Raw genomic sequence first — 25,309 nt, 5'->3', positions numbered from 1 at the left:
ATCAAAATAAGTATTTGTCAAACTGCTATATAACCAGTGTAATATTTCTGATAAACTAGAGGCTCTCAAGAGCCTGTGTCGCTCACCTGTTACTGTATTTACTGATGTCGGTCATCTTGGTTGGTAGGTGGGGTCATTAGACACTTTTATTAAATAGATACCATAGTAATGATTGTGACCATGTTTAGTTTAATAAGGCCCATAGTTTTAGAAAAGAAGATTTTTGTACAAGTTACAAAAATGACGAAAAGTTGTTCAAAATTGACTATAAAGGGCATTAACTCCTTAAGGGGTACTCTTACAATTTTAATCATGTTGACTTATTTGTAGATCCTACTTTGCTGAACAAAATTGCTGTTTACAGTCTATCTCTAACTATAATAGTATTCAAGATAATAACCAAAAACTGCAAAATTTCCTTAAAATTACCAATTTTAGGGCAGCATCCCAACAATGAGTTGTCAGATTCATCTAAAAATTTGCGAGGATATAGATCTTATTTTGATGGACATTTAAATCTTGAAAGATTTGCCCTAAATGTCTTAGTTTTAAAGATATAAATCAAAAACTGCATTTTACCACTATGTTCTAATTTTAGCCATGTCGGCCATTTTGTTTGGTATGCGGTGTCATCGGACACATTTTTTTAACTATATATCACAATGATAATTATGGCCAAGTTTGGTTTAATTTGGCCATGAAGTTTCAGAGAAGAAGATTTTTGTACAAGATACAAAAACTGATGAAAATTTGTTAAAAATTTACTATAAAGGGCAATTTCTCCTTAAGGGTTTGACTGACAATTTGGGTCATGTTGACTTATTTGTAGGTTTTACTTTGCTAAACATTATTGCTGTTTACAGTTTATCTCTATCTATAATAGTATTCAAGATAATAACCAAAAACTGCAAAATTTCCTTAAAATAACCAATTCAGGGGCAGCAACCTAACAACGGGTTGTCCGATTCATCTGAAAATTTCAGGGCAGATAGATCTTGACCTGATCAACAATTTTACCCCTTGTCAGATTTGCTCTAAATGTTTTGGTTTCAAAGATATAAGCCAAAATATACATTTTACCCCTGTAATCTATTTTTAGCCATGGCGGCCATCTTGGTTGGATGGCCAGGTCACCGGACACATTTTTTAAACTAGATACCCCAAGGATGATTGTGGCCAAGTTTGGTTAAATTTGGCTCAGTAGTTTCAGAGGAGAAGATTTTTGTAAAAGTTTACGGACGACGGACGACGGACGACAGACGCAGGACGACGGACGACGGACGCCAAGTGATGAGAAAAGCTCACTTGACCTTTCAGGTCAGGTGAGCTAAAAATGGTTGGTTCAAATTTTTTGAAATTTTTATATTTTTGTCAAAGGGTCAAAGTAAATACTTTGTCAAAATTTTATGCAAATTAAACGTGCTCAATTAATTTTAGTTAAAGGTGTTGTCTACCACCTTAATAGTGAGCACCCTGTCACAGTATATCAAATTATAAACTGACAAAGAAATTCTAACAGACCAATCACACTCAAATAGTTGCATACATTCAAATCATAAAAAAGATTGATATAAAAATCTTTATGTAGTCACTGATAAACCAAACCTGTTCTTTAACATCTGGGAAATAATCTAGAAAATAAGCATCAAACATAATTAACAAGATGTGGTATGATTGCCAATGAGACAACTCTCCACCAGAGACTAAATGACATAGAAGTTTACAACTATAGGTCATGTTACGGCCTTCAACAATGAGAAAAACTAATATATATAGTTTACTATAAAAAGTATCAAAATTAAAATGTAAAATTTCAAACGAACTCACTAATGATCTGATTTATGAATAAAACAATGCACTGAAAACAAATTGAACTTACAGCAACAAACGACAAGCACTCAATTACATGGGAGAGGCACATACAGAATGTGGTGGGTTTCAGCTTCAAACTGATAATATAAAATATGGTCTTGTAGGCAAACAAAAGACAAATCTAAATATTCATATCACATTTTAATGAACCAATCATTAACTGATAAAATATCTACTAACAACACCATCAAATCTGATCATGTTTATACTTTTGTTTTACTGACAAGTTTTTTACACAAACATGATATATAGGTAATTACCACTCTGTGATATAATAAAGAGTCACTGCAGAAATATTGGTGACAATTGACCTTTGAAGAATATATCATTCTTATTCATACATTTGTCATACCAGAATCAATATTCACCAATTTTCAGGTAATTAGTCTAACTTTTCTCTTCTTCTTAGTATGCCATCCCTTCAAATGAAAAAAAATCTTTCCTAAGTTTGCTTTCAGTTCAAATGAAGAAAAAAATATTTCTAAATTTATGGACACTTACTACTGTCAAAAACACATGATCTTTTATATTTTTTAAGTTTCCTGTTATTTTACAACAAAATATCATGTAATTGAGAATGAGCATTGGTGAATCTCAGAATTACTTTGAACATGTTGAATGTATTAAAGTTCACACAGACAAAGATACTTCTAAACATCACAGATGAAAACAGAATTAAAAATGGACACAAGAGAAAACAAAAGAATTTTGGAAAAAAATCCCATATACAAAAAATTCCAATACATTTTTTAATGAAAGTCTTTCCAAAAATCAGACAGAGTTTATACATAGGAAAAACATAAAAGGGGAGATAATGCATTCATGTAGTATCAATAAGGGGAGATAATTCACTTCCAATATCAGTCTACAGGCAAATTATTTTTAGCCTGTAAATCATTTTATTGGATCATTTAAATAAAAAAAAACTCACCTATTTAGGCCACAAAAAAAAAAAAAAAAATCAACAACAAAATATGTTCTATTGTATTTTGAGAATGCCCTCAGAACAAAACATGCCATAAGTTTAATTTTCCTGTTCAAAAAGACATGTTCTAGAAATATATGAATACTTGCAAGCAAACAAAATGAGATTCATCAACTTATATTAACAAGCATTCTCCTTCCATATACTTGCAAAGTCAAGAACTATTAACTATTTTTATTCTGATTCAAAATTCATATTTTAACTAGCTGATGTGATGCATATTCTTATATGCATGTCTACCATACCTTATCTTTCCAACATTTAAGCTAAAACAAAGGATGTATTTGTTTTGCTTAATGATGAAATGTTTGATATATATCATATTCGTCAGGTAAGAATTCTTTCTTAAATTGTCATGTTACAATTAAATTCAGTAGAATTCTAGATAAAAATTAACTTTTTGAACATTCATAGAATAGCACTTTATTATAACTTTCTAAGATTATTATTCCTTGATACAACTGTCATAATTGTAAATCTAACTTATAAAATAAATACAGTCCAGATATTCAAGTACTTACTTATTTCATAATTATAAATAGTAAAAATAATTACTTCAAACATAACAATACTGTAACTGATAAAAATGTGTCCATCTGTCAAGAATAAATATTTTAGATTTCTTATTACAAATGTACCTCTATGTACAGACCAATCTATTATATTGTCAGTTGCTTAGAATTTTCAATACATTAACAGTCACTATAAAATGATGAAAATCAATTCTAATGTCCATTTCGTTCCATTTTACACAAACAGCACTTTTTTATCATGATATTATTAACAGCACTGTCAACACTAAAATTTAAAATCCCTAAGTATAACGCAGCTATAATAGCATGGTCTCAGGACGTTCCATGAATTTCCTAAACTCTGCTAGCCATTGTGCTCCCACTGCACCGTCCACTACTCGATGGTCACAACTTAATGTCACTGACATCATATTGGCTGAACTGTACCTGAAATATACAACACAGAAGGTTTGTTTTTGAGATTTATTGTTGGTTTTTAATGCCACATTTTGCACTCTTAGCTTTATTGTTAATAAAATTGAGAATGGAGATGGGAAATATGTCAAAGAGACAACAACCCGACAATAGAGCAGGCAATGTTGGTTTTTACTGGTGAAGCAGCCAGAGTTCCCATTGAGAACAAATGTATTTTGACAGTAAAATGGTGAATCCTAAGAATTACAATGTAAGATCCACCCTGCCATGATGTATTAAGACTCTGATATTATAAACCATGAATTATTTTTAAAAGACACTGCCAGTTGCCAATTACAGATATTCAAGAATTGTACTAGACATTTCCTTCATTCATTTATCAAATAAAACATTGCATATATATTTGAGTTTAACTACCATTCACTTCTGAAGATCTTCTGAAATTTTCCTGTACAAATAGTTCAGAAGTAACTTTTTTATGATACATTTACTGTGCCTTCTTCCTAAATAGTAAAAAAGTGCAGTAAAAATCTTTCTGTAATGGCCTAATTTTGTTAAAATCTCACTGGCCTCCATATTTGGCTCTTTAAAACAGTTTTTACAGAGTTACCTACCCTTTATCACTGTCTTCGTCTACCACTAGTCTTTTCTCTGCACCCCCTATTGCTAAAATACAGGCCTGAAAATACATCATAAATTATCATCTTTAAATGGCTAAAATACAGGCCTGAAAATACATCATAAATTATCATCTTTAAATTGCTAGAAGTGCATTCTAATATGACTTCCTATATTTTGTTGACCAGTACTACACCATCTCCACACACATACTTCCGATGTAAACATAAGAACGAAAATGCTTTTTCACCTAGCTTCCTTCTTGGTGTTTATGAATACGAATATCTATGAAAAGACACAACAAGAACTATTCCATCAGTTTACATATATATATGAGCCCAAGGTACCAACACAAACTTGCACTTCAACCTGTGTAAATAGTAAAAAACAGCTATTTTATAATTATGAGGTAACCCTTGCAAATGACCTGCATATTGACAATCATTCAATGCTGTTTTACCATATGAAATACAGCAGACCACCTCTATGTTTTCAACCTATAAATATATCACAAAGATGTCATAGACTAATGATAATTCTGATAATAAGCGGTGATATATCATTAAATCCTGGTCCAGTAAAGAATCCATGTGGCCTATGCCATAGACCAGTTGCTAAAAACCATCGTGCAATAAACTGTGAATCATGCAACTGCTGCATTGTGCTGGTGGCATATCAAATGTGCGAACATCACCCCAACAGATTATAAGAAGTGGGGCAATACTAACAATCCATGGGTATGTCCAGAGTGCAACTCGTTTCACTTCAGCGACTCCTATTTCAACAATTCCTATGAGATCAATAGTAATGAGGAAAATTCTTTCTCCTCACTTTCATCATCAATTATTTACCAAAATGATACATTAGCCAGTGATGACTCACCAAGTGAAAGTGATGTATTTGACCAACTCAGAGAACTTAAAAAGAGACATCTAATGCAACTCACCTGTGCATACTTAAATATAAATAGCCTAAGACATAAATTTTGCTTTATTGAAGACTTGCTATCATCTAGTCTAGTTGAAATGTTATTTATTGCTGAAACTAAAATAGACAGTTCTTTTCCAGATGCTCAGTTTCGTGTAAATGACTATCATTTTTGGAGAGCAGATAGAAATCAGAACGGGGGAGGACTTGTCGCATATGCTCGATCAGATCTGGTATGTGACAGGAAGTGTAATTTAGAATTTAACTCAGTAGAATCAATTTGTGTAGACCTATTTGTTAATAATAGAAAATGGCTAATAACAGGGTTATATAGACCACCATCTATGTCAAATTCAGAATTTAGCAAAGAATTTATAGATACCTTTGACAAAGCTTTAACAAAATATGATAATATTTTAATGTTAGGTGATCTCAATTATAATATGCTAGTAAATGAGAAAAGTAATACTTTAAAAGATGCTTGTGATGTTTGTGATTTAACAAATCTGGTCCATGAACCTACATGTCATACTAAGGGGAATAATCCAAGTCTGATAGATGTTGTACTGACAAATAAATCTAGTTTATGTATGAATGTAAGAAATTTTAATACTGGTATTAGTGATGTTCACAATGTGATCAGTGTACAGATAAAGGGTCAAGTTTCAAATAAGACCACAGAATATAAAACTTATAGAAGCTTTAAAAAATTAGATCAAGATAATTTTATTTCAGACTTAGAAAAAATTGAATTTTCTAAAATAATAGATCGAGATAATATAAATCAAGCATATTCAGATTTTGAAAAGGCTGTGGTAAATGTTTTAGACCAACATGCTCCATTGAAAAAAAGAAAACAATGTAAACAACCAGCACCATTTATGAACCAGGAGCTACGAAAAGCAGTGTACAAAAAAAGACAACTGTACAACAGGTATAACAAACAAAAATCAGGTAATACCTGGGAACTCTATAGACAACAGAGAAGTCAATAAAATAAAGAAAAAATCCATTAAAACATATTTTTACGAACGCTGCATAGGCGGACCAAAAACATCTGATTTCTGGCCTACTATTAAACCTTTTGTTACAAACAAAGGTAGCAACTTCACAAAAAATATCATTCTATGTGATGAAGAAAACATAATAAGCAACCAAAAGAAAGTAGCAGAACACTTCAATGACTTCTTTATAAATGTGGCTAAAGATATTGGCAACAACACACCTGCTAATGATAACCATCCAAGTGTTAAAAAAATACACGAAAACAAAACTGCCACACAACAACTAGAATTTAGTGCCATCTCAAATGAATTTGTAGATAAACAACTTAAAAAATTAAACATAAAAAGGCAACAGGAATAGATGGCATATCAGTTAAAGTTCTAAAACTAGCACAACCAGTTATCACAAAACCAATAACTGAATTGATAAACAAGACTATTAAATCAGCCACCTTTCCAGACAAATTAAAAGAGGCACAAGTTGTACCATTGCATAAAAAGAACAATGTACTTGATGTGGGCAACTATAGACCAGTAAGTATACTTCCAGCAATTTCAAAATTTTTTGAACGAGCAATTTACAACCAGCTAGTTGAATACTTCAATACACACTTTCATCCATACTTATCTGCTTTTCGACCAAAATATGGATGTCAAACTACTCTACTCAGGATTATAGAGGACTGGAAAATGGCACTTGATCAAAATAAGTTTATTGGCTCAATTCTAATGGATCTATCTAAGGCTTTGGATTGTCTCCCTCCCGATCTTCTACTGCTTAAGCTTGAAGCATATGGTCTTTCAACTTCCTCATTAAAACTCATTAAAAATTACTTATCTAACAGGAAACAATGTGTTCGAGTTGGCTCTAGTCTGAGCAATTGGCAAAACATATACAAAGGAGTACCACAAGGTTCTATTCTAGGTCCTATACTGTTTAACATCTTCATTAATGACATATTTCACTTCACCACAAACAGTTCACTCTACAATTATGCTGATGACAACACATTATCTTATGCAAATAGAGATATAGACACCGTTATTTCCACACTTGAAAAAGACAGTTTGGCTCTGATAGAATGGTTTTCTTCCAATCAAATGAAGGCAAACCCTGAAAAATTTCAAGCTTTGGCGATTGGCAAAAAAACAATGGGCAAAAACATTACATTTGATCTAGCAGGTAACAAAATAAAATGTGAAAAAGAGGTCAAACTATTAGGCATCACCATTGACTTTGAACTAAATTTCAACACGCATATATCAAACATCTGCAAAAAAGCAGCCAGACAACTAAATGTATTAAAAAGACTTGGCAAATACTTAAACAAACTTGGAAAATTAACAATATATCACTCCTTTATCATGTCAAACTTTAATTTCTGTTCATTGTCCTGGCATTTCTGCAGTGAGGCCAACATTAAAAAAATTGAAAAAGTACAAGAAAGAGCACTTCGCTTCATTTACCAGGATCACAACAGCACATATGAAGACTTACTTTTAAAATCAAAAATGCCATCACTTAAAGTAAGACGCCTAAGAACCATGGCAATAGAGGTCTTTAGAACACTCAATCATGAAAATCCAGTATACCTCCATGACCTTATAAATATTAAAAAAAACAAAATATTCTTTCAGATACCACAATTTAGCTGAAATACCAGACGTAAGAACAACAAGGTATGGCTTGAAATCTTTCAGATACTCTGCTGCCAAACTATGGAATGAGTTGCCAAACCACTTTAGAACTGAAACATCTTTTACCCAATTCAAGAGTCTAATAAACTCATGGAATGGCAACTCATGCCATTGCAATGCATGTGCATAGTTTTATTTATTTTATGTTATAGCTTGAAATATAATAGTGCTGCTTCTTGTGAATGTTTGCTAAGCTTTTTATAATTTGTGAATGCTGTGCTTTAGTTTTTATGTTTGCTTTTAGTGCTTATGCATGTGTATAATATAGTATTTAATAGTACAGCCTAAATGTGCATGAAATGTATGTTCTATGTCTTTTATGTTTTAATATTTGTATTGTGTATGATTGTTATGTAAAAGTATGCGTTTGTCGGTTATAAAAGCTCAGAGAGCTTATGTTTATTTGTTATATGACATGCCGACTATAAATAAAGCTTTGAATTGAATTGAATTGAGTACAATATATCTTTCTTAAGTGCAAACCCATTTATACACACAACTGGCTGTTCAGTGTTGGGCCAATCTTATTCATACGACCAGGTAAACTCAATTTTTGACAGTAAACCCCACATTAATCATACAACCAGGTAAACTCAATTTTAGGCATTATATGTAGGTCAACTTAAATACAATATGGTTATGTCTTTTCTGATGTAAAATAAACAAATCAGTCCATTTCATTTATTATTTTGATGTAAAATGTCATAAAATTACATAAAACTTTTAGTTTTAGCTGTTTGACCTGTTTTTTCCAGCATTATACCCCCCAAAAAAAAATTGTTTAAAATAACCCTTTAATTTTTTTCTTTGCAACATCATTTTTCACTCATTTCTTCCATCTTGAAATTTAAAAAAGCAATAATCTATTTCAATACAATTTTTTTCACATGTCACAAAAACCAACAATAATTCATAATGTCTCAAACTTAAAAACTAAAAATAAAAAGCTTGAAAAAAAAATAATCTTGAATTATGACTATACCTGAGGGGGGTTGATGACTGCAGAAAATGATTTAATACCAAACATTCCTAAGTTGGAGATTGTGAAGGTTCCTCCCTGAAAAATATAAGAAAAGAGATTTACATATAAACATAAATATATTAGTTGATTTGGATAGAAATCCACCTTATCCTATAGATGTTTTAATGTCTGTGTCATTTGGTCTCTTGTGGAGAGTTTTCTCATTGGTAATTATACCACATCTTCTTTTTTACATCAATACATCTGTTAACCTATTTCAGTTTTGAATAAACAAGAATGTGTCCACAGTACACGGATGCCCCACTCGCACTATCATTTTCTTTGTTTAGTGGACTGTGAAATTGGAATAAATTCTTTAATTTGGCAATAAAATTAGAATGATCTTATCAAAGGGAACATGTATACTAAGTTGCAAGTTGATTGGACTTCAACTTCATCAAAAACTACCTTAACCAAAAACTTTAACCTGAAGCGTGACAGACGGACAAACGGACAGACACACAGACCAGAAAACATAATGCCCCTCTACTATTGTAGGTGGGGCATAAAAATGCAACAGGAAGTCTGGGACTAGTTGAATTGTTAATCAAATGCTACAAAGCAGACCAAACTTCATGTTTTGTCTTTTGTTTCGTTGTATTATGTGTGGGAATGTTTCAAAATCAATCCTAGTCTTATTCATATACATATTTATGTACATTTGCATATTAAAGGTAGATTTCCATCTGTCGCAGCACATATATTAAAGTTTAACAGTAGAATAAAAATAATTAATTCATTTTTCACTTTATGCTCATTTTATATTTCTCAATATAACATCTGCCAAAAATATATTTACAATTATAATATACAGCCTGAAATTAAAGAATTATTTGTGATTTATACCAAGAAATTTTAAACTTATTCACAGTACAGTGTATGTAATATAACTTAATATTTGATTACTTTATTTTGTCAGAGCTTTTCACTTGGAAATACAGTAACCAATAACAGGGATACTAATTAAGTATCAAATAAATTGTGAAAAAAGCAGATATGAAATAAAAGTCATTTACTTTAGAAAAATAAATTTAAGAAAAGAAAGAAAGACAAAATTATATTTACCATTTGAGATATCGATTAAAGCCATGAAGTCGTAATAAAAAATACCTGATATTCATGAGGCTGTAATTTTCCTTCTTTTGCTTTTGTTGCTAAAGCTAAAACATCCTGACTAATTTGGGATAGTCCCTGCAAAAAACATTCAAAAGTTATTTTCAACATTATCTCAGCGAAGCCAGTTGAATTGGTACAGGATGGCCAATGGGGTGTTGTCCAATTTGGAAATGAACTGACATTTTATGAGCCACTTCCATCATTTGTACAATATTACCACCAGAAACTTAACTTTTATTCTTGCTACATTATGAACACTATTTTACATTTTCACTTTCACTTTTATTCTTTTACATCATAATTAATACAACCGCATTATATACACTTTATGAACATGTAAACTCTGTAATATTGTCCTGATGACGCCGCATTAGCGGCTAAACATGTCGACTCAATAAAACTATCACCTTGCGGTAACCCAGATGTTGTTGTCTCTACATATTATATTATCTTAGTATGTTTAAATATACTAACAATAACTATCATGACTATATGGTTTAAACAAAGCATATGTTCAGTTAATTTCATAGGACTATTTGTAGTCACTATGACTTTTGACATTTTACTTCAAGGGCTCCTGGTGTATGATTGAGCTGTGTAATCAAATATCTATTGAGGAAGGGTTGAAAGTTTACTCTAGTATATGGGTATAAAGAACTTAATTTACATAAAGAGTAATTAAACCAGAGGCTAACTGTTACCCACCTTTATATCTGCCCTTGATACTATAGGAGTTATTAAACCAGTTGTCTACTGTTACCCACCTTGATATCTGCCCTTGATACTATAGGAGTTATTAAACCAGTTGTCTACTGTTACCCACCTTGATATCTGCCCTTGATACTATAGGAGTTATTAAACCAGTTGTCTACTGTTACCCACCTTGATATCTGCCCTTGATACTATAGGAGTTATTAAACCAGTTGTCTACTGTTACCCACCTTGATATCTGCCCTTGATACTATAGGAGTTATTAAACCAGTTGTCTACTGTTACCCACCTTGATATCTGCCCTTGATACTATAGGAGTTATTAAACCAGTTGTCTACTGTTACCCACCTTGATATCTGCCCTTGATACTATAGGAGTTATTAAACCAGTTGCCTACTGTTACCCACCTTGATATCTGCCCTTGATACTATAGGAGTTATTAAACCAGTTGTCTACTGTTACCCACCTTGATATCTGCCCTTGATACTATAGGAGTCATTAAACCAGTTGTCTACTGTTACCCACCTTGATATCTGCCCTTGATACTATAGGAGTTATTAAACCAGTTGTCTACTGTTACCCACCTTGATATCTGCCCTTGATACTATAGGAGTTATTAAACCAGTTGTCTACTGTTACCCACCTTGATATCTGCCCTTGATACTAATAGGAGTTATTAAACCAGTTGTCTACTGTTACCCACCTTGATATCTGCCCTTGATACTATAGGAGTTATTAAACCAGTTGTCTACTGTTACCCACCTTGATATCTGCCCTTGATACTATAGGAGTTATTAAACCAGTTGTCTACTGTTACCCACCTTGATATCTGCCCTTGATACTATAGGAGTTATTAAACCAGTTGTCTACTGTTACCCACCTTGATATCTGCCCTTGATACTATAGGAGTTATTAAACCAGTTGTCTACTGTTACCCACCTTGATATCTGCCCTTGATACTATAGGAGTTATTAAACCAGTTGTCTACTGTTACCCACCTTGATATCTGCCCTTGATACTATAGGAGTTATTAAACCAGTTGTCTACTGTTACCCACCTTGATATCTGCCCTTGATACTATAGGAGTTATTAAACCAGTTGCCTACTGTTACCCACCTTGATATCTGCCCTTGATACTATAGGAGTTATTAAACCAGTTGCCTACTGTTACCCACCTTGATATCTGCCCTTGATACTATAGGAGTTATTAAACCAGTTGTCTACTGTTACCCACCTTGATATCTGCCCTTGATACTATAGGAGTTATTAAACCAGTTGTCTACTGTTACCCACCTTGATATCTGCCCTTGATACTATAGGAGTTATTAAACCAGTTGTCTACTGTTACCCACCTTGATATCTGCCCTTGATACTATAGGAGTTATTAAACCAGTTGTCTACTGTTACCCACCTTGATATCTGCCCTTGATACTAATAGGAGTTATTAAACCAGTTGTCTACTGTTACCCACCTTGATATCTGCCCTTGATACTATAGGAGTTATTAAACCAGTTGTCTACTGTTACCCACCTTGATATCTGCCCTTGATACTATTGGAGTTATTAAACCAGTTGTCTACTGTTACCCACCTTGATATCTGCCCTTGATACTATAGGAGTTATTAAACCTGCTGGTGTTGCTACTGCTACATTGACATCAACTATATTATATCTGAAAAAATATAAAACATAATCACATATGTATCTTTTCCAGAGGAACATATATACAAACACATCATCACAAAATCATTCTATAAGGCATATATTGAAATTGCTGTAAAATCTTTACATACAATTCTTTTATCATACGTCTTTTTTGAGACCACAGCTTCATTGAAAACTTACTTCATAAAAACAATACATTGGTTGATTGATGGTTGATTAAAGTCAAGTGGCAAGTATTTGTCATGACTACATGAAGTATGCACTTTAAAGTTTTACTAACTTATGACAAATAAGGTTCTCTGTAAGTGGAATTCAACTACCTAGATTTAAGAAGAGTTGGTAAGAGTGCCAATGAGAAAACTCTCCATCCAAGTCACAATTTGCACAAGTAAACCATTAAAGATCAAAATCTTCAACTTTAAGTCTTGGCCCATGCCAAACAGCAAGCTATAAATGGCCCCCAAAAAAACTAGTGTAACACTGTTCAAATAGGAAACCCAACGGTCTTATTTATATTAAAAACAAGAAAAACTATTGAATAACACCAACAATGACACCAGACTCACAAGTGCAAACAAACGCAACTAGCCATTTTTAATTCTTACTGTCGTATTGAGTCATCCATCCATGATGAGTTGGCCTCCGGGATCTTTTTACATGATAATGCTGATGCTTTTATGATGAAGTCATTCACAGATAATTTTATGTTGTCTTTTGATAAAATCTCATTCAGTTCTTTACGTAATCTGAAGCAAAAAACCATACAAAATTTAGATATAATCAAGAATTTCTCAGGTTGATTGTTTGTTGGTGTTGGACTTTCAATTCTCTCAGCTATATCATTATGTTAGTGCCACATCTCCATTAATCCTGATAGGTAGTGAACAAGGATTCCACAGTACCCTCGCAGCAATTGAGGGGTGTTCAATTCCCGGAGGGATCTTCGTACATACATATCATTATGGCAAGTGTTTATTGTAAAGAACAACCACCATTGGTAAAAAGTCTTACTACATTGTATGATCACTTACTTTTTTTTACTCTTGTTAGTCTTGTAAAACTGATAAAAACCTTATGGATATCTTTTGCAAAACAACAATAATCTAAAGATGACATAAACAATTTATAATTTTAGTATTTTTTAGCACAAGTGTTCATTAGTGTTTTATTAATTGCATTCCTGTAGGCCATTTTGCTAAAGCAGGTTATTTCTACACTTTTCATTATATTTAAAACCTTCAAACTTGTTATTTTTCATGTTTTAAAAATTACAAGTGAAATTACCTTAAAACTTTATCTACATTAACATCCACAGTTAAATAATAATGTGGAATAGTCTGTTTGGACTGCACTAATCTCTTTGCTATCACCTTTCTCATGTTGGTCAGAGGTATGTCTACGAAAGCTCCCTCTGGTGCTGATATTGGAACAGATGTAGGGACGGCTGACGGTGAGAAGTTGAGTACATCGTCTGCCCTGATTTCTCCTCCAGGACCAGTGCCTGTTATTTGCTGTAATATTCACAAACAGAATATTTTATGTCATATAATTTTTTTGTTATAATTACAATTAGATAGGTTTTTAACATCATTTGTTTGCAAAATTTTCTGAAATCAAAATAATTAATTTCACATTTTTATTTATTTGTTCCATTTCACAACAAAAATTGATCGACAATCGAACGATACTCGCAAAGTATATATGGTAGCAATAATGCAATTTGTTTTTTTACTAGAAAGTTCTTAAAACCAGATTGAAATTCTGTTTATAAATAAAATAAAAAATATTAATGAATATTCAATACTGAAATAATCCAAGCAATACTGAAGTACATGTTGCTGTACCTATATATATATATATTATATACAATATAAAAAGAAAAATGTCAGGAGTCAATTTCACAAAAAAACCTACGACTAAGATTGGTCTTAAGTCATGAACATATTAGTATACTTACGATAAAACTTAGTCGTAAGTTTTTTTGTGAAATTGACTCCAGGAATTAAAATACATGTTGCGTATTAGCTTGATCCAATCAGCACACTATTTTAACATATCAATATAAATAAGTAGTTCTCTGTAAATACTAAATTTGTTTTTTTACTAGAAAGCTCTTAAGATCAGATTGAAGATCTGTTTATAAATGAAATAAAAATATAATTAATATTCAATGCTCAAACAATCCAAGCAATACTCAAGTAAATGTTGTCGTCCCTAATACATACAATATATAACAAGAAAAATCATTAGGAATTGAAATATCTGTTACTAATAGCTTAATCCAATTAGCACACTATGTTGAAATACTGATATAAGTAGTTCTTTGTAAATACTAACACTAAGATCAATGCCCTTATCAGCTGCCAATTTCTTTGCATATGGTGAGGCAATCACTTTGCCACCAGATGGAGGCACTGACACAGATGCTGCTGGAGGAGGGGCTGCCTTTGATGGAGCAGGAGTTGGTGGTGGAGCCACTGCTGCGGGGGATGGTTTAGGAGGGGGTGGAGGTGGCGGTGCAACAGGCTCTGATGCATCACTGTCAGGAAGTTGATCATCGGCTGCTGTCGGCTGGTAATCTTTGAATGCTGCAACATCTTCTTCATTTTCTACTATTATACAGAGTAACTGTAATATAGAACAACAACCATAAAGTTAAACATGTTATTTGTATATTTATTTTGTTCTTACCTTTAAGCAATAGGGTCTGTTCAAAATATGCATGGGACAAAGGAGATTTACTTTGATATCTCCACTATGAGGGCCAGGAGTGTCAAGTACAGTGATTATGTAGGTGAATTCTAAAGTTACCTTTTCTTTTTTTTTTAAATGCCTACTCCTTTGGAATTTGAAGGAATAGTCTCATTGGTATCCATACACCGTTATATTAACATTTTACATTTATTTTACTGTTTTATCTTTTTATATGTAATGTATGTGTGTGTAGGGTTTTCTTCCTAATACAATGTAATAATTGAAGGGTCAGTAGATACGATTATAATTTATTGTGTTTATCGGTACACCTTAGTAAGCTTTTTTCATTATCTGCAATTTGCCAATGAAAATTGATTTACAGCAGTGAAAGTAAGCAACCAGATTGGTTCTGCAAATCTTAAATGCATGTATCCTTATAAATCTTTTCTCGTTAGTTTTGTTTTTGTTCTTGTTTGCAACTATAGAGTAGAGAATGGGAACGAGGAATTGGTAAAAGAGACAATAGCAACAAACTGACCAAAGAGCAGAAAAACAACTTAGGACCACCATTGGGTCTTCAATGCAGGAGAAAATCCATATATATTAAAGTAGGCAGTATATATATGTGAAGTAGCTAGTACCAATTTAAGACTACAAGCTCATTTTCTATATTCAAAAAGTGTTAATATATAAATTTGTGTTCCCCCACCAGAAAATATTGAATTCAAAGAGTCAACTAAGAATGCTACATGTACTCACTTCAGTTCTAAAGAGACCTAGATATAGGGAAATACAGTGAAACCTGTCTGAACCAAATCCTACATAAACCGAAAATATGTGTAAACCAAACAGGATATAAAATTGTATGCATTGTGAAACTGATATAACCAAACATTGGCCAAAACTGAACAAAATCTTGAGTCCAGAAGGGGTTCGGTTTAAACAGGTTTCACTGTAGTCTACTTATTTTACTTTTATTGGTTGTATCATGTAATTCTCCTACCTTCCCAATGGGTACATCTTTAGACCCTGCTGGATGAAATATCTTGGCCAGGTAACCCTCTTCAGATGACTCGAACCCCATTGTGGCCTTATCTGTTTCTATTTCTGCTAATAAATCCCCCTCAGCGACCTTGTCTCCTTCCTTTTTCTGCCAGGAATTTATTGTCCCCATTTCCATAGTCGGAGATAAGGCTGGTAACGAAACTTTGGTGTGTGCTGGTAAATCGGCTGAAAAATAAACCAGATAAATTTATTCCATGACTTTACTCATGTTACTCTTTTAAGTTCATATAGAGGAACTTGGTTTTTACTCTCTTTAGCAATAAATAGGTTGGTATGTGCAGTGAATAAAAATTTAAAGTTTCCTTTAGGTTCAAATCAAATCATTTTCTGGAGTTACTTCCCTTAATTTCCATTTTTTTTTTATAATAGACATCTTAGCATTTGTCCTTTGGACTTTGTAGGAATAGTCTTATTGGTATCGAGACTTTATCTTACATATTTATTGTATTAAAGATAAAATGAAAAGCATCTTAGGCTAGCTCATCTATCACAATAATAAATAAAATAACAATATTTCAATTTAATTTTAATCAAATTCAAAATGATAAGTGAAATTTTTATAAAAAAACTAAGGATTTTTTTATCACGGGAACAGATTACCTTAGCCGTATTGGCACAACTTTTTGGAGAATTGGGTCCCCAATGCTCTTCAACTTTGTACTTGTTTGGCTTTATAACTATTTTGATCTGAGCATCACTGATGAGTCTTTAGAAGACAAAATGCGCGTCTGGCGTATTAAATTATAATCCTGGCACCTTTGATAACTATTTCCATAAAATTGGTTGTAAATCCATTTTAATATAAAAAAGAAGATGTTGTATGATTGCCAATAGACAACTATCCACAAAAGACCAAAATGACACAGACATTGATTACTATCCAAAGACATTTTCTGTTTATTTTATTAATTTCCACAAATTCAACAATTTAAAAAAAAAAATATAAATTTTAAGGAAAACAAAGTAACACATAATCACAACAATCAATTTTTACTGATAGGTTCTATAGAAGAAGAAATCAAGATTGAAATATTTTTCAAAATAGAATTAAAAGCTTTCTTCCACTAATTGAAATAAGTTTTATCTTTGTTCAAGAAATTTGATCTAACATGTCCTTCCTTTTAATTTGTTTGATACTATACATGTAACATGAGGGACATTGGTACAATTTGCATATCATAAAATGTGAGAAAATATTTCAGCTTCAAAGCACCAAGTAAAAATAAATGAAAGTGCATAAGCAAATCTAGGGGGATCCCAGGCCCAGCTTTTGGGTGAAACATTTGGTTGATTATGTAGGGATCACTGAAGCATGACTGGAGCAAGCCCACTTATGAAAATAGTTGGATCCACCACTGCAGTGTAAATGGTATAATATATAAGCACATAATACCTGAACTATAACATCTGTAACTCTGGACCAATCTGTGAACCTGTAAGAGTTGCTGAACATCTTTTGTTGCGTTGCTACAAAACACAGACAAAAAATATGGAAAGAGAAAAAATTAGAAAAGCATGTTTTTATAATGTTTTTTCATCATCAGTATGTACTACAATCCTTTAATTATTTTTATTTGAGTCATTTTTAATAACATCATCTATCAGTTACAGCTCAAATTATTATTTTCTTTCTGACTCATAATTCTAAGTCAATTCATGTAAGTAAGTAAGTAAGTAAGTAAATTGTTTAATTTAGTGACATGTGTAAGTCAGCATAAATATATATAATTTGTACAAAATATAGTTACATATATAATACACCCGGTGTCAGGGTCATTTTACCGCATGGTATTTTGACCCCGGGTTCAATTTTTAGGGGGTTCAAAATACCATATGACACCGGCCCAATGGACCAATAAGTCACCTTTTACTTTTAGTTCAATATAAATGTATTTGATAAGTATACAGGGGTTCAAATTAACATTTGGTACTGGAAGGTCCAGGACCTTTGACTCTTCAAACTGAAAGGTCTGTAACCTAAACTCTAGGTCCTACTTTTACTTAAAATATTTCATAACTCGGTAAGATACAAAATTAATGTGCTTTTGGTATCAGGTTATCTTATTTCATTGTCAGTTTCAAGGTTGTTCATGATCATGATAAATGTTTTTATCTTGTATATTATAAAATCAAGTCATCTTTTGTTTGGTATTCAAAAGGGTGTCACTGTGGGTGGGTGTGTGGTCTCAATGATTGGTTTTTAATAACTATTTATGCCATGATTATCTGAGGGCTCACACTTTTTCAGCTCGATTTTAAAAGTTCACAAGAGCTTGTGTTGCTTTGCTTACATTTGTACATTGTATCATATGTAATAGCACTATTTGTGAAAATAAAGTAAGAAACTTCCAGCTATTTACCGGCCCTTCAAAATTGAGGAAAAATTAACCCTTGAAATTGCAGTAATATGTTTACACTTTAAAAACCTCTGCATGCATCATCATCATCTATTATCATGATTATTGATAAAGAAAACTTCTGTCACATTGTATTGGATTTTGACATTAAAATTTGTCAAAAAGTAAATTTGAATTTTTGTATAAAATATTTTCTGTTTTTTCTTTCTTTTCCATTTATCTTTTGGTTTTCAATTCTAGTGTTTATATTTCATAATCATGGATGTATTCTGCACCTGTCTGGATTTTTTTTAAGTATTTGATCGCCAAATCCAGGAATTACTCTTATCCGCTTCCAGAATCAGATTCGGTATTGTAATAGGCTTCAATTGTAATTTAATGTTGTTATTGTCAGTCAGATAAGATTTTACTCGAATTATCACATTACTCTTTGGCAGTTTTCTGTTTAAAGCTAGCGGTTGAACAAAATGAACATCGCTGTGATCAATAATAAAGATGAAAATAAGTTTTGAGATCGTTTATTTGAAAATTTTGGTAAAAAGGTTTGCAAAGTTAACTTTTATTTTCTTTCAAGTCGAAGGTCCCTCGAGTGTAGCTAGTAACTAAGACAAAAATCTGATTGCCAAAGTTGACCACTGCAAATTTGAACCCCTGAGTATATATTCTACCATTGCATCGAGTGTGATATGATATATATGGACCATAATTTGCTATTGGGCTCCGTTTCCTATAACTATAGAAAAGTGATAAAATGTGAATTACTGTAAGAAAAGTTGCAACTACATCTAAAGATACTGTTATTTTTATCAACATACAAGTGTATGCTACTCTTCCCTACTTTAAAAATTAAAATATACGAATTTCAAAGATTCTACAACCGTATTTATGTGTCGTTTCTCGCGTTACTTATTGCTTCCGAAGAGCATAACACTGACTGACTTATAGATAATCGCCACCGGCAAATTCGTAACTTTTGCTTTCAAATAACAAAGAACATCGACCAATAAGAATAGTGAGAAGAAAACGCCGAGAACTATAAGTATTTATGTAGCAGATGTAAGAACAGTGGCGTGATTTTTGAGTCCGATTTCGTAACGCAATTTTTAGATGATGTAATCTGCTTTGTTGTAATAGAATTCTTTGCAACAATATGCAAATATGAACTCTCGCGAGATGTTCAAACAGGTAAATCCGAGATGATTTACATTCTTGTTTTGATCTTCGTAATAATTAAGTAAGAAAATTACGTTGTCGTTATGCGTTACATTTCACACGAAACAGAAGTCCAGTTATTTATTAAAATTGTTTTTGTCCTTAAGTTCTAACCATTTCCGGTCATACGTGAAACATGTGACTAACAAATGATAACGCCATTACGGCCGGATGTACGAAATACTAGGTCTAAACATTGTTTTTGTTTCCAACGGTATGTTAGCAAACATAATCTGTAGACTTGTTTCGTCTTGTTTTAAAGAGGAAAATACAATTGTCAAAGAGATGGCGCCGGTGGTCTGTTATTTTTCCTATGTGCATAATGTTACAAACGATCCTATGTGAAAATAAATGCCCAATGACTTGACAAAATCGATTTCATATTTGACAGACGTTAGAACACACTTCGTTTCCCGATAATGATGTGAAGAGTCCTTGGAAAAATCAATCGAAATTACATCTCTTATCATTGTACCTATGCTCGTTGGATTGATTTAACTTCAGCAGTAAATATTACTGGATATTTTAGGTGAATAAATATAATTTAATAACAAATACATGTTAATATACCGTTACACTTAGAATGTACAAAGTTGGAATCCTGTCACAGTTTTTAATTAATATTTTTTATTCATGTTCTGCAAACACTTATCAGAAACGCAATAAACTTGTCAAAGGAGAAGTAAACTTTCACCATGCATGACTTGAAAGGAAGTACTTTATTGATTTTAGCCCACTAAAGTAGGTTAAAATGTGGAAACCATGTAGATGGTGTACAGGTCACAAGTATCACATTGTGCCTATTTTAAAGATTTTAATTCCAAGTTAAAAGTTTTTTTCTTTACTGGATTTGAAGAATGTTACATTGCCAATGATTTGGAATAAATTGTATATAACTGGAATATCAAAACCAAATATAAATACATTTTTTTTGCTTAAACATCAAGATACAACGATTATGGTATCCTGTATCAATGGAGAAAATATGGAAAATTCTGAATAAATTGTACTAATTGTTTTCAAAACAAGCACATATTTAGGAGTTTTATAATACTGTTACATTTAAGATGGATTTTAAGAAAAAGTATACTGTTCAGATTATTATAAGCAGATTTTGCAATAAAATAAAACTAAAAAAATGCTTTTGGTTTCTTATGGTTTCCTGTCAGGTTTAAAAAAAACTTTAATATAACATTGAAAATAGATTTTAAATATTAACATGAAGCAAGTAACACTAGTAATGGTGTTTATTTATGCCTTTTGACTTATATTGTGCAAAATAAAGAAAATAAAGATTGGTTTCCTGTTTGGTTTCATGTCACGTAAACGGTGAATCAAAATGTATTAATTTTTTCTCGAAAAACTCAATTGTTCCATTCATACTATTCTAAATATAACACCAACACAACCCACAAAATAAAAGTTAAAATTTTAGAACTTATAAAAAAGGATACAAAAAGAAACCAAAGGCTGACACCAAATTATGGTCCATATGCACTGGAGATAGTTAAATTTTCAAAATTAAAATGTGAGGCTAGACAAGCATTTTAAATATTTAAAATTTAACTGAAGAGTGAATACATAGCTTATTACACAATATTTGGCGGAATAATCTGTTTCTCTTGAATGATTTTTTAAACAATTTGCAGACAAACTTTTACCTTATTTTCAAATTATCTGCAAAAAGGTGTGTTCTTTCTATGTGATTTCATCTGGCATAGTCACCTTTTTACATGGCGTCGCAATAGGAAATTTAGTGGAAAGCAAGAAAATTTGACATCATAATCAAATTTTGACTGATAAGGAACTGAGATAAACCCAACCACACTTTGATAAACTACAAGGTTGATACCCTGGCATCACTTTAAAACTAAAATTTAAAATGGAAATGGGGAATGTATCAAAGAGACAACAATCCAACCATAGAAAAAAAAAAACAGCAGAAGGTCACCAACAGGTCTTCTTTGTAACAAGAAATTCAATATTAACGCCAAAATATGCAATCTTTAATGACCTGACAACAGTATCATAACTATATCCCTCAGTCTGCACGGTTAGCCACTAGTCCGATGCCCCAGACTAGTTAAATTTCATTTGGGCTAGTAAGTATTTTCAAAACTTTGTTTGGATGAACAAGAAAAATGTCAGAATATTGGTCTTTGGACTAGTAGTTGAAAAAGTTTTTGGTGCAGACTGATCCCTTCTTAATAAGTCTATAAAGAACCTAGTTTGAATGACATTTTATTTTCAATATTATCAGAAATAATTAAGATACAAGCGTGTACATTTATTTTTCACACAAAGTCATGTACATTTCCATATAGTATCTTTATTACTATAACCATGATGACCCATCAAACAAAAATCAGCTACAACATGTACAATTACTGAAGTCCCGTCAAAACATAATGGTCAGATCATATGTTTTCGTACATCATACAATGCTTTCTTAATGGAACATAAAACCCATGAGACGAGGATATGTTTCTGATCACGCTGATGGTGTGCCTTCTTTACACCTTATCGCTTGTAATGGCTGACCCAGCCGCTTAAACTTTTGACGTCAACCACAATCACTTTTCCATTATTTTTAAATAACCGTGAAGCAGTAATCAACATCAACAACACAAAAGGAGAACTATTTAAAACACATACAGGATTACCACAAGGTTCAGTCTTATCCCCTATTTTGTTCAACATCTTTATAGCAGATATTTTTCAAACCGTTCTGGCACAGAAATGTAAATTTGCAGATGATGCAACCATATGGCACACAGGTGAGGACATCAATATTCTACAACAAGATCTTCAAACAGATATATATTGACAAGGTGAATGAATGGAGCAACAAATGGAGGATGAAATTAAGTGTAGAAAAAACAGAATATTGTATTTTCAGTAAAAGTATACAAAATACTACATCCATTCTACTTAAGCTTGGTAATGGAACTTTAAAACACAACAACAATCCTAAAATTCTTGGAGTTACACTTGACCAAAAACTGACTTTCAATACTCATATAGATAATGTACTGAAAACAGCAAAAAGATCATTAGGTATAATTAGAGAAATTAAGGGTATTGCTAATATTCCAACAAAAAGACTAATAGAAATTTACCAAAGTCTTGTTTGTTCATCTATCACACATGCAAGCTGTGTTTGGCAGATTGGAAATTCAACAAACCTACACAAGTTGGATGAGGTTCAAAGACATGTCCTTGCCTTATGCCTTAATATGCCTTCAACTTCCAGCCTTGAAGTTCTTCAGATAATTGGTGGAGTCTTACCTTTAGAACTGAGAAGAGAAGAAATAGCAATTAGAGAATTGGCAAAAATTACCTCATCTTTTACAACAGTCCCAATTAAGAAAAAGCTAGAAAACTGGAAAACAGAATCTAATCCGGAAACTTACATCTCTCCAATTGGAAAAATGATACTACAGGCAGATGATATGAAAAAGGAAACATCAATTGAAGTAAATAATATTGAACAGCAATATGAATGTCGTGGCATGTGTGCAATAAGAAGGGCACCGGAGTACTGGACCACATTGGGAAGTTCCAAAACAAGAACCAGTGAACAAGCCATTGAAGGACAAAGACTTATTAAACAACAATTAGAAGAACTTCCTCCAAATACAACAGTGGCATTCACAGATGGCTCATGCATGGGAAATCCTGGGCCTTGTGGTGCAGGAGCCATTATATACAATAATGAAGAGGAGGAAACAATTACAGTACCCTGTATCAAACAGAGGATCAATACTACTAGCAGAACTAGTAGCCATTAAACTTGTGCTGGAAAAAATAGACAATTATAATTACCGCAATGTTAAACAACTTAACATATACTCTGACAGCCAATCCGCCATAGGCATTATAACCTTAAATTGGAAATCAGAAAATTATCACAAAACCATACAAGAAATCAAAAACAGGAAAATAAAATTGGAACAAAAGGGTTTTAGTATCAACATCATTTGGACACCGGGGCACTCTGATATAGAGGGAAATGAACAGGCTGACCGTCTGGCAAAAGCAGCGACAAAAGAGGCAAATAATAGAGAGGAAATGTCTTCAATCACGACAAAACAAGACATCAAACAAGCGGCGAGAACATCAGTCATTAAAAAATGGAAGACACAATGGGAATCTAGTGAGGTTGGGAGAAGATTTTTTAATCATCACCCAGATGCATCAAAAAGAATCAAACTCGACTTCCCATCAAAAAAACACTTCAAACAGTCTCAGATCAGGATACTCCAAACTAAAGGGGTATCAACATTTCATTAACAGACATGTAGAAGACAACAAATGTACTTGCGGAGAAATAGAATCTGTAGAACATTTTTTATTATCTTGTGACAATTACAGTGTGGATAGAGAAAAACTCTGCCAGTCAATATATTTCAAAACAGGAACACTTAATCTAGATCTAGAAGAATTACTTAACACCGAAGCCAGTGCAGACATACAATATGCAGTTTCCGAGTTTATAGATGATACTCGAAGATTTGATCATTTGTTTTTATAAATCAGTATCAACAGCGCCTACCTAAATTAAAGTGAAAGTACAAAGAGAAAATACAAAAGTGATTAATGTATTCAAACGCGCAAGTGACCAAAGTACATATGAGAAAATCAGTGTCAAGATGACGCATACTAAAGACTAAAGACCATTATGGCTTCAGATATTTTGTTTTGTGACGTTAAAATTTTACGGGAACCTGTGTGATATCCAGTAATGGCGGACAAATAGCGATAAGGTGTATTGGAAGAAAATATACAGACAGATACAGATGAGGGAGGGTAGCAGGGGTCCTGATCCGGAAATCCAGAGATTAAAAACATGAATTCCCGAAATCCCGGGCTTAAAATACCAATTCCCGAGGTTCTGAAATTCGAAAAAAGAATTCCCAGATCCCGAAAGCATCAATCCCGAAATCCTGGAGTCCCGATAAAGCCAAATAAAGGTCCTACCCCCTCACAGATGGTGTGTCAATGTTGAAAATTGTGATGCTCTTTTATGCAGGACCTTCATGACCTTGTATGTTTTTTTAAGTAATAACAAACAAATTTGCATACAACTGAAAACATGCTTATACAAATGTCATGCAAGTCAAAATCCTTTTCAAGTGAAGATAAATAATAAAATAAAATAACAGATCAGATGTCATCATGAATGCCGAATGTGAAACATTTGTTGACTGTACCTTGATTTTAAATAAAACTGATTATTTTTGGTAGCAAGTGTTCTTAGATTGTTGCTGTGTTTTCTTTGGAGTCTAAGCAAGACACGTGCAAGTCGTGTTGGACGAAACATTTTGAAATTTGTTGTCTGCAACTTGTTGTCCAATGTCAGCAGCAATGTCACAGGTAGTTTCGTAAATATTATTTAATCATTTGTTTCCGTTTTGT

General features: G+C 32.5%; 1 protein-coding gene across 1 annotated transcript; it reads right to left on the bottom strand.

Annotated features, from left to right (window-relative positions):
* Positions 1-2,845: 2,845 nt before the first annotated feature.
* On the bottom strand, positions 2,846-25,286 carry LOC134690679 (dihydrolipoyllysine-residue acetyltransferase component of pyruvate dehydrogenase complex-like). The gene is made up of 11 exons (XM_063550674.1): positions 25,105-25,286; positions 17,716-17,789; positions 16,261-16,487; positions 14,901-15,191; positions 13,848-14,074; positions 13,169-13,309; positions 12,489-12,570; positions 10,183-10,263; positions 9,034-9,108; positions 4,419-4,483; positions 2,846-3,816 (listed from the first exon to the last, which is right to left on the bottom strand). The coding sequence occupies exons 1-11, from the start codon at positions 25,212-25,214 to the stop codon at positions 3,687-3,689; spliced, it is 1,503 nt and encodes a 500-aa protein (XP_063406744.1). The 5' UTR covers positions 25,215-25,286; the 3' UTR covers positions 2,846-3,686.
* Positions 25,287-25,309: the final 23 nt, after the last annotated feature.

Source organism: Mytilus trossulus, chromosome 11 (assembly GCF_036588685.1).
Source record: "Mytilus trossulus isolate FHL-02 chromosome 11, PNRI_Mtr1.1.1.hap1, whole genome shotgun sequence".
Taxonomy (NCBI): Eukaryota; Metazoa; Mollusca; class Bivalvia; order Mytilida; family Mytilidae; genus Mytilus; species Mytilus trossulus.
Note: the sequence above shows the minus strand (reverse complement) of the source record. Positions and strands in the feature narration are given on the sequence as shown.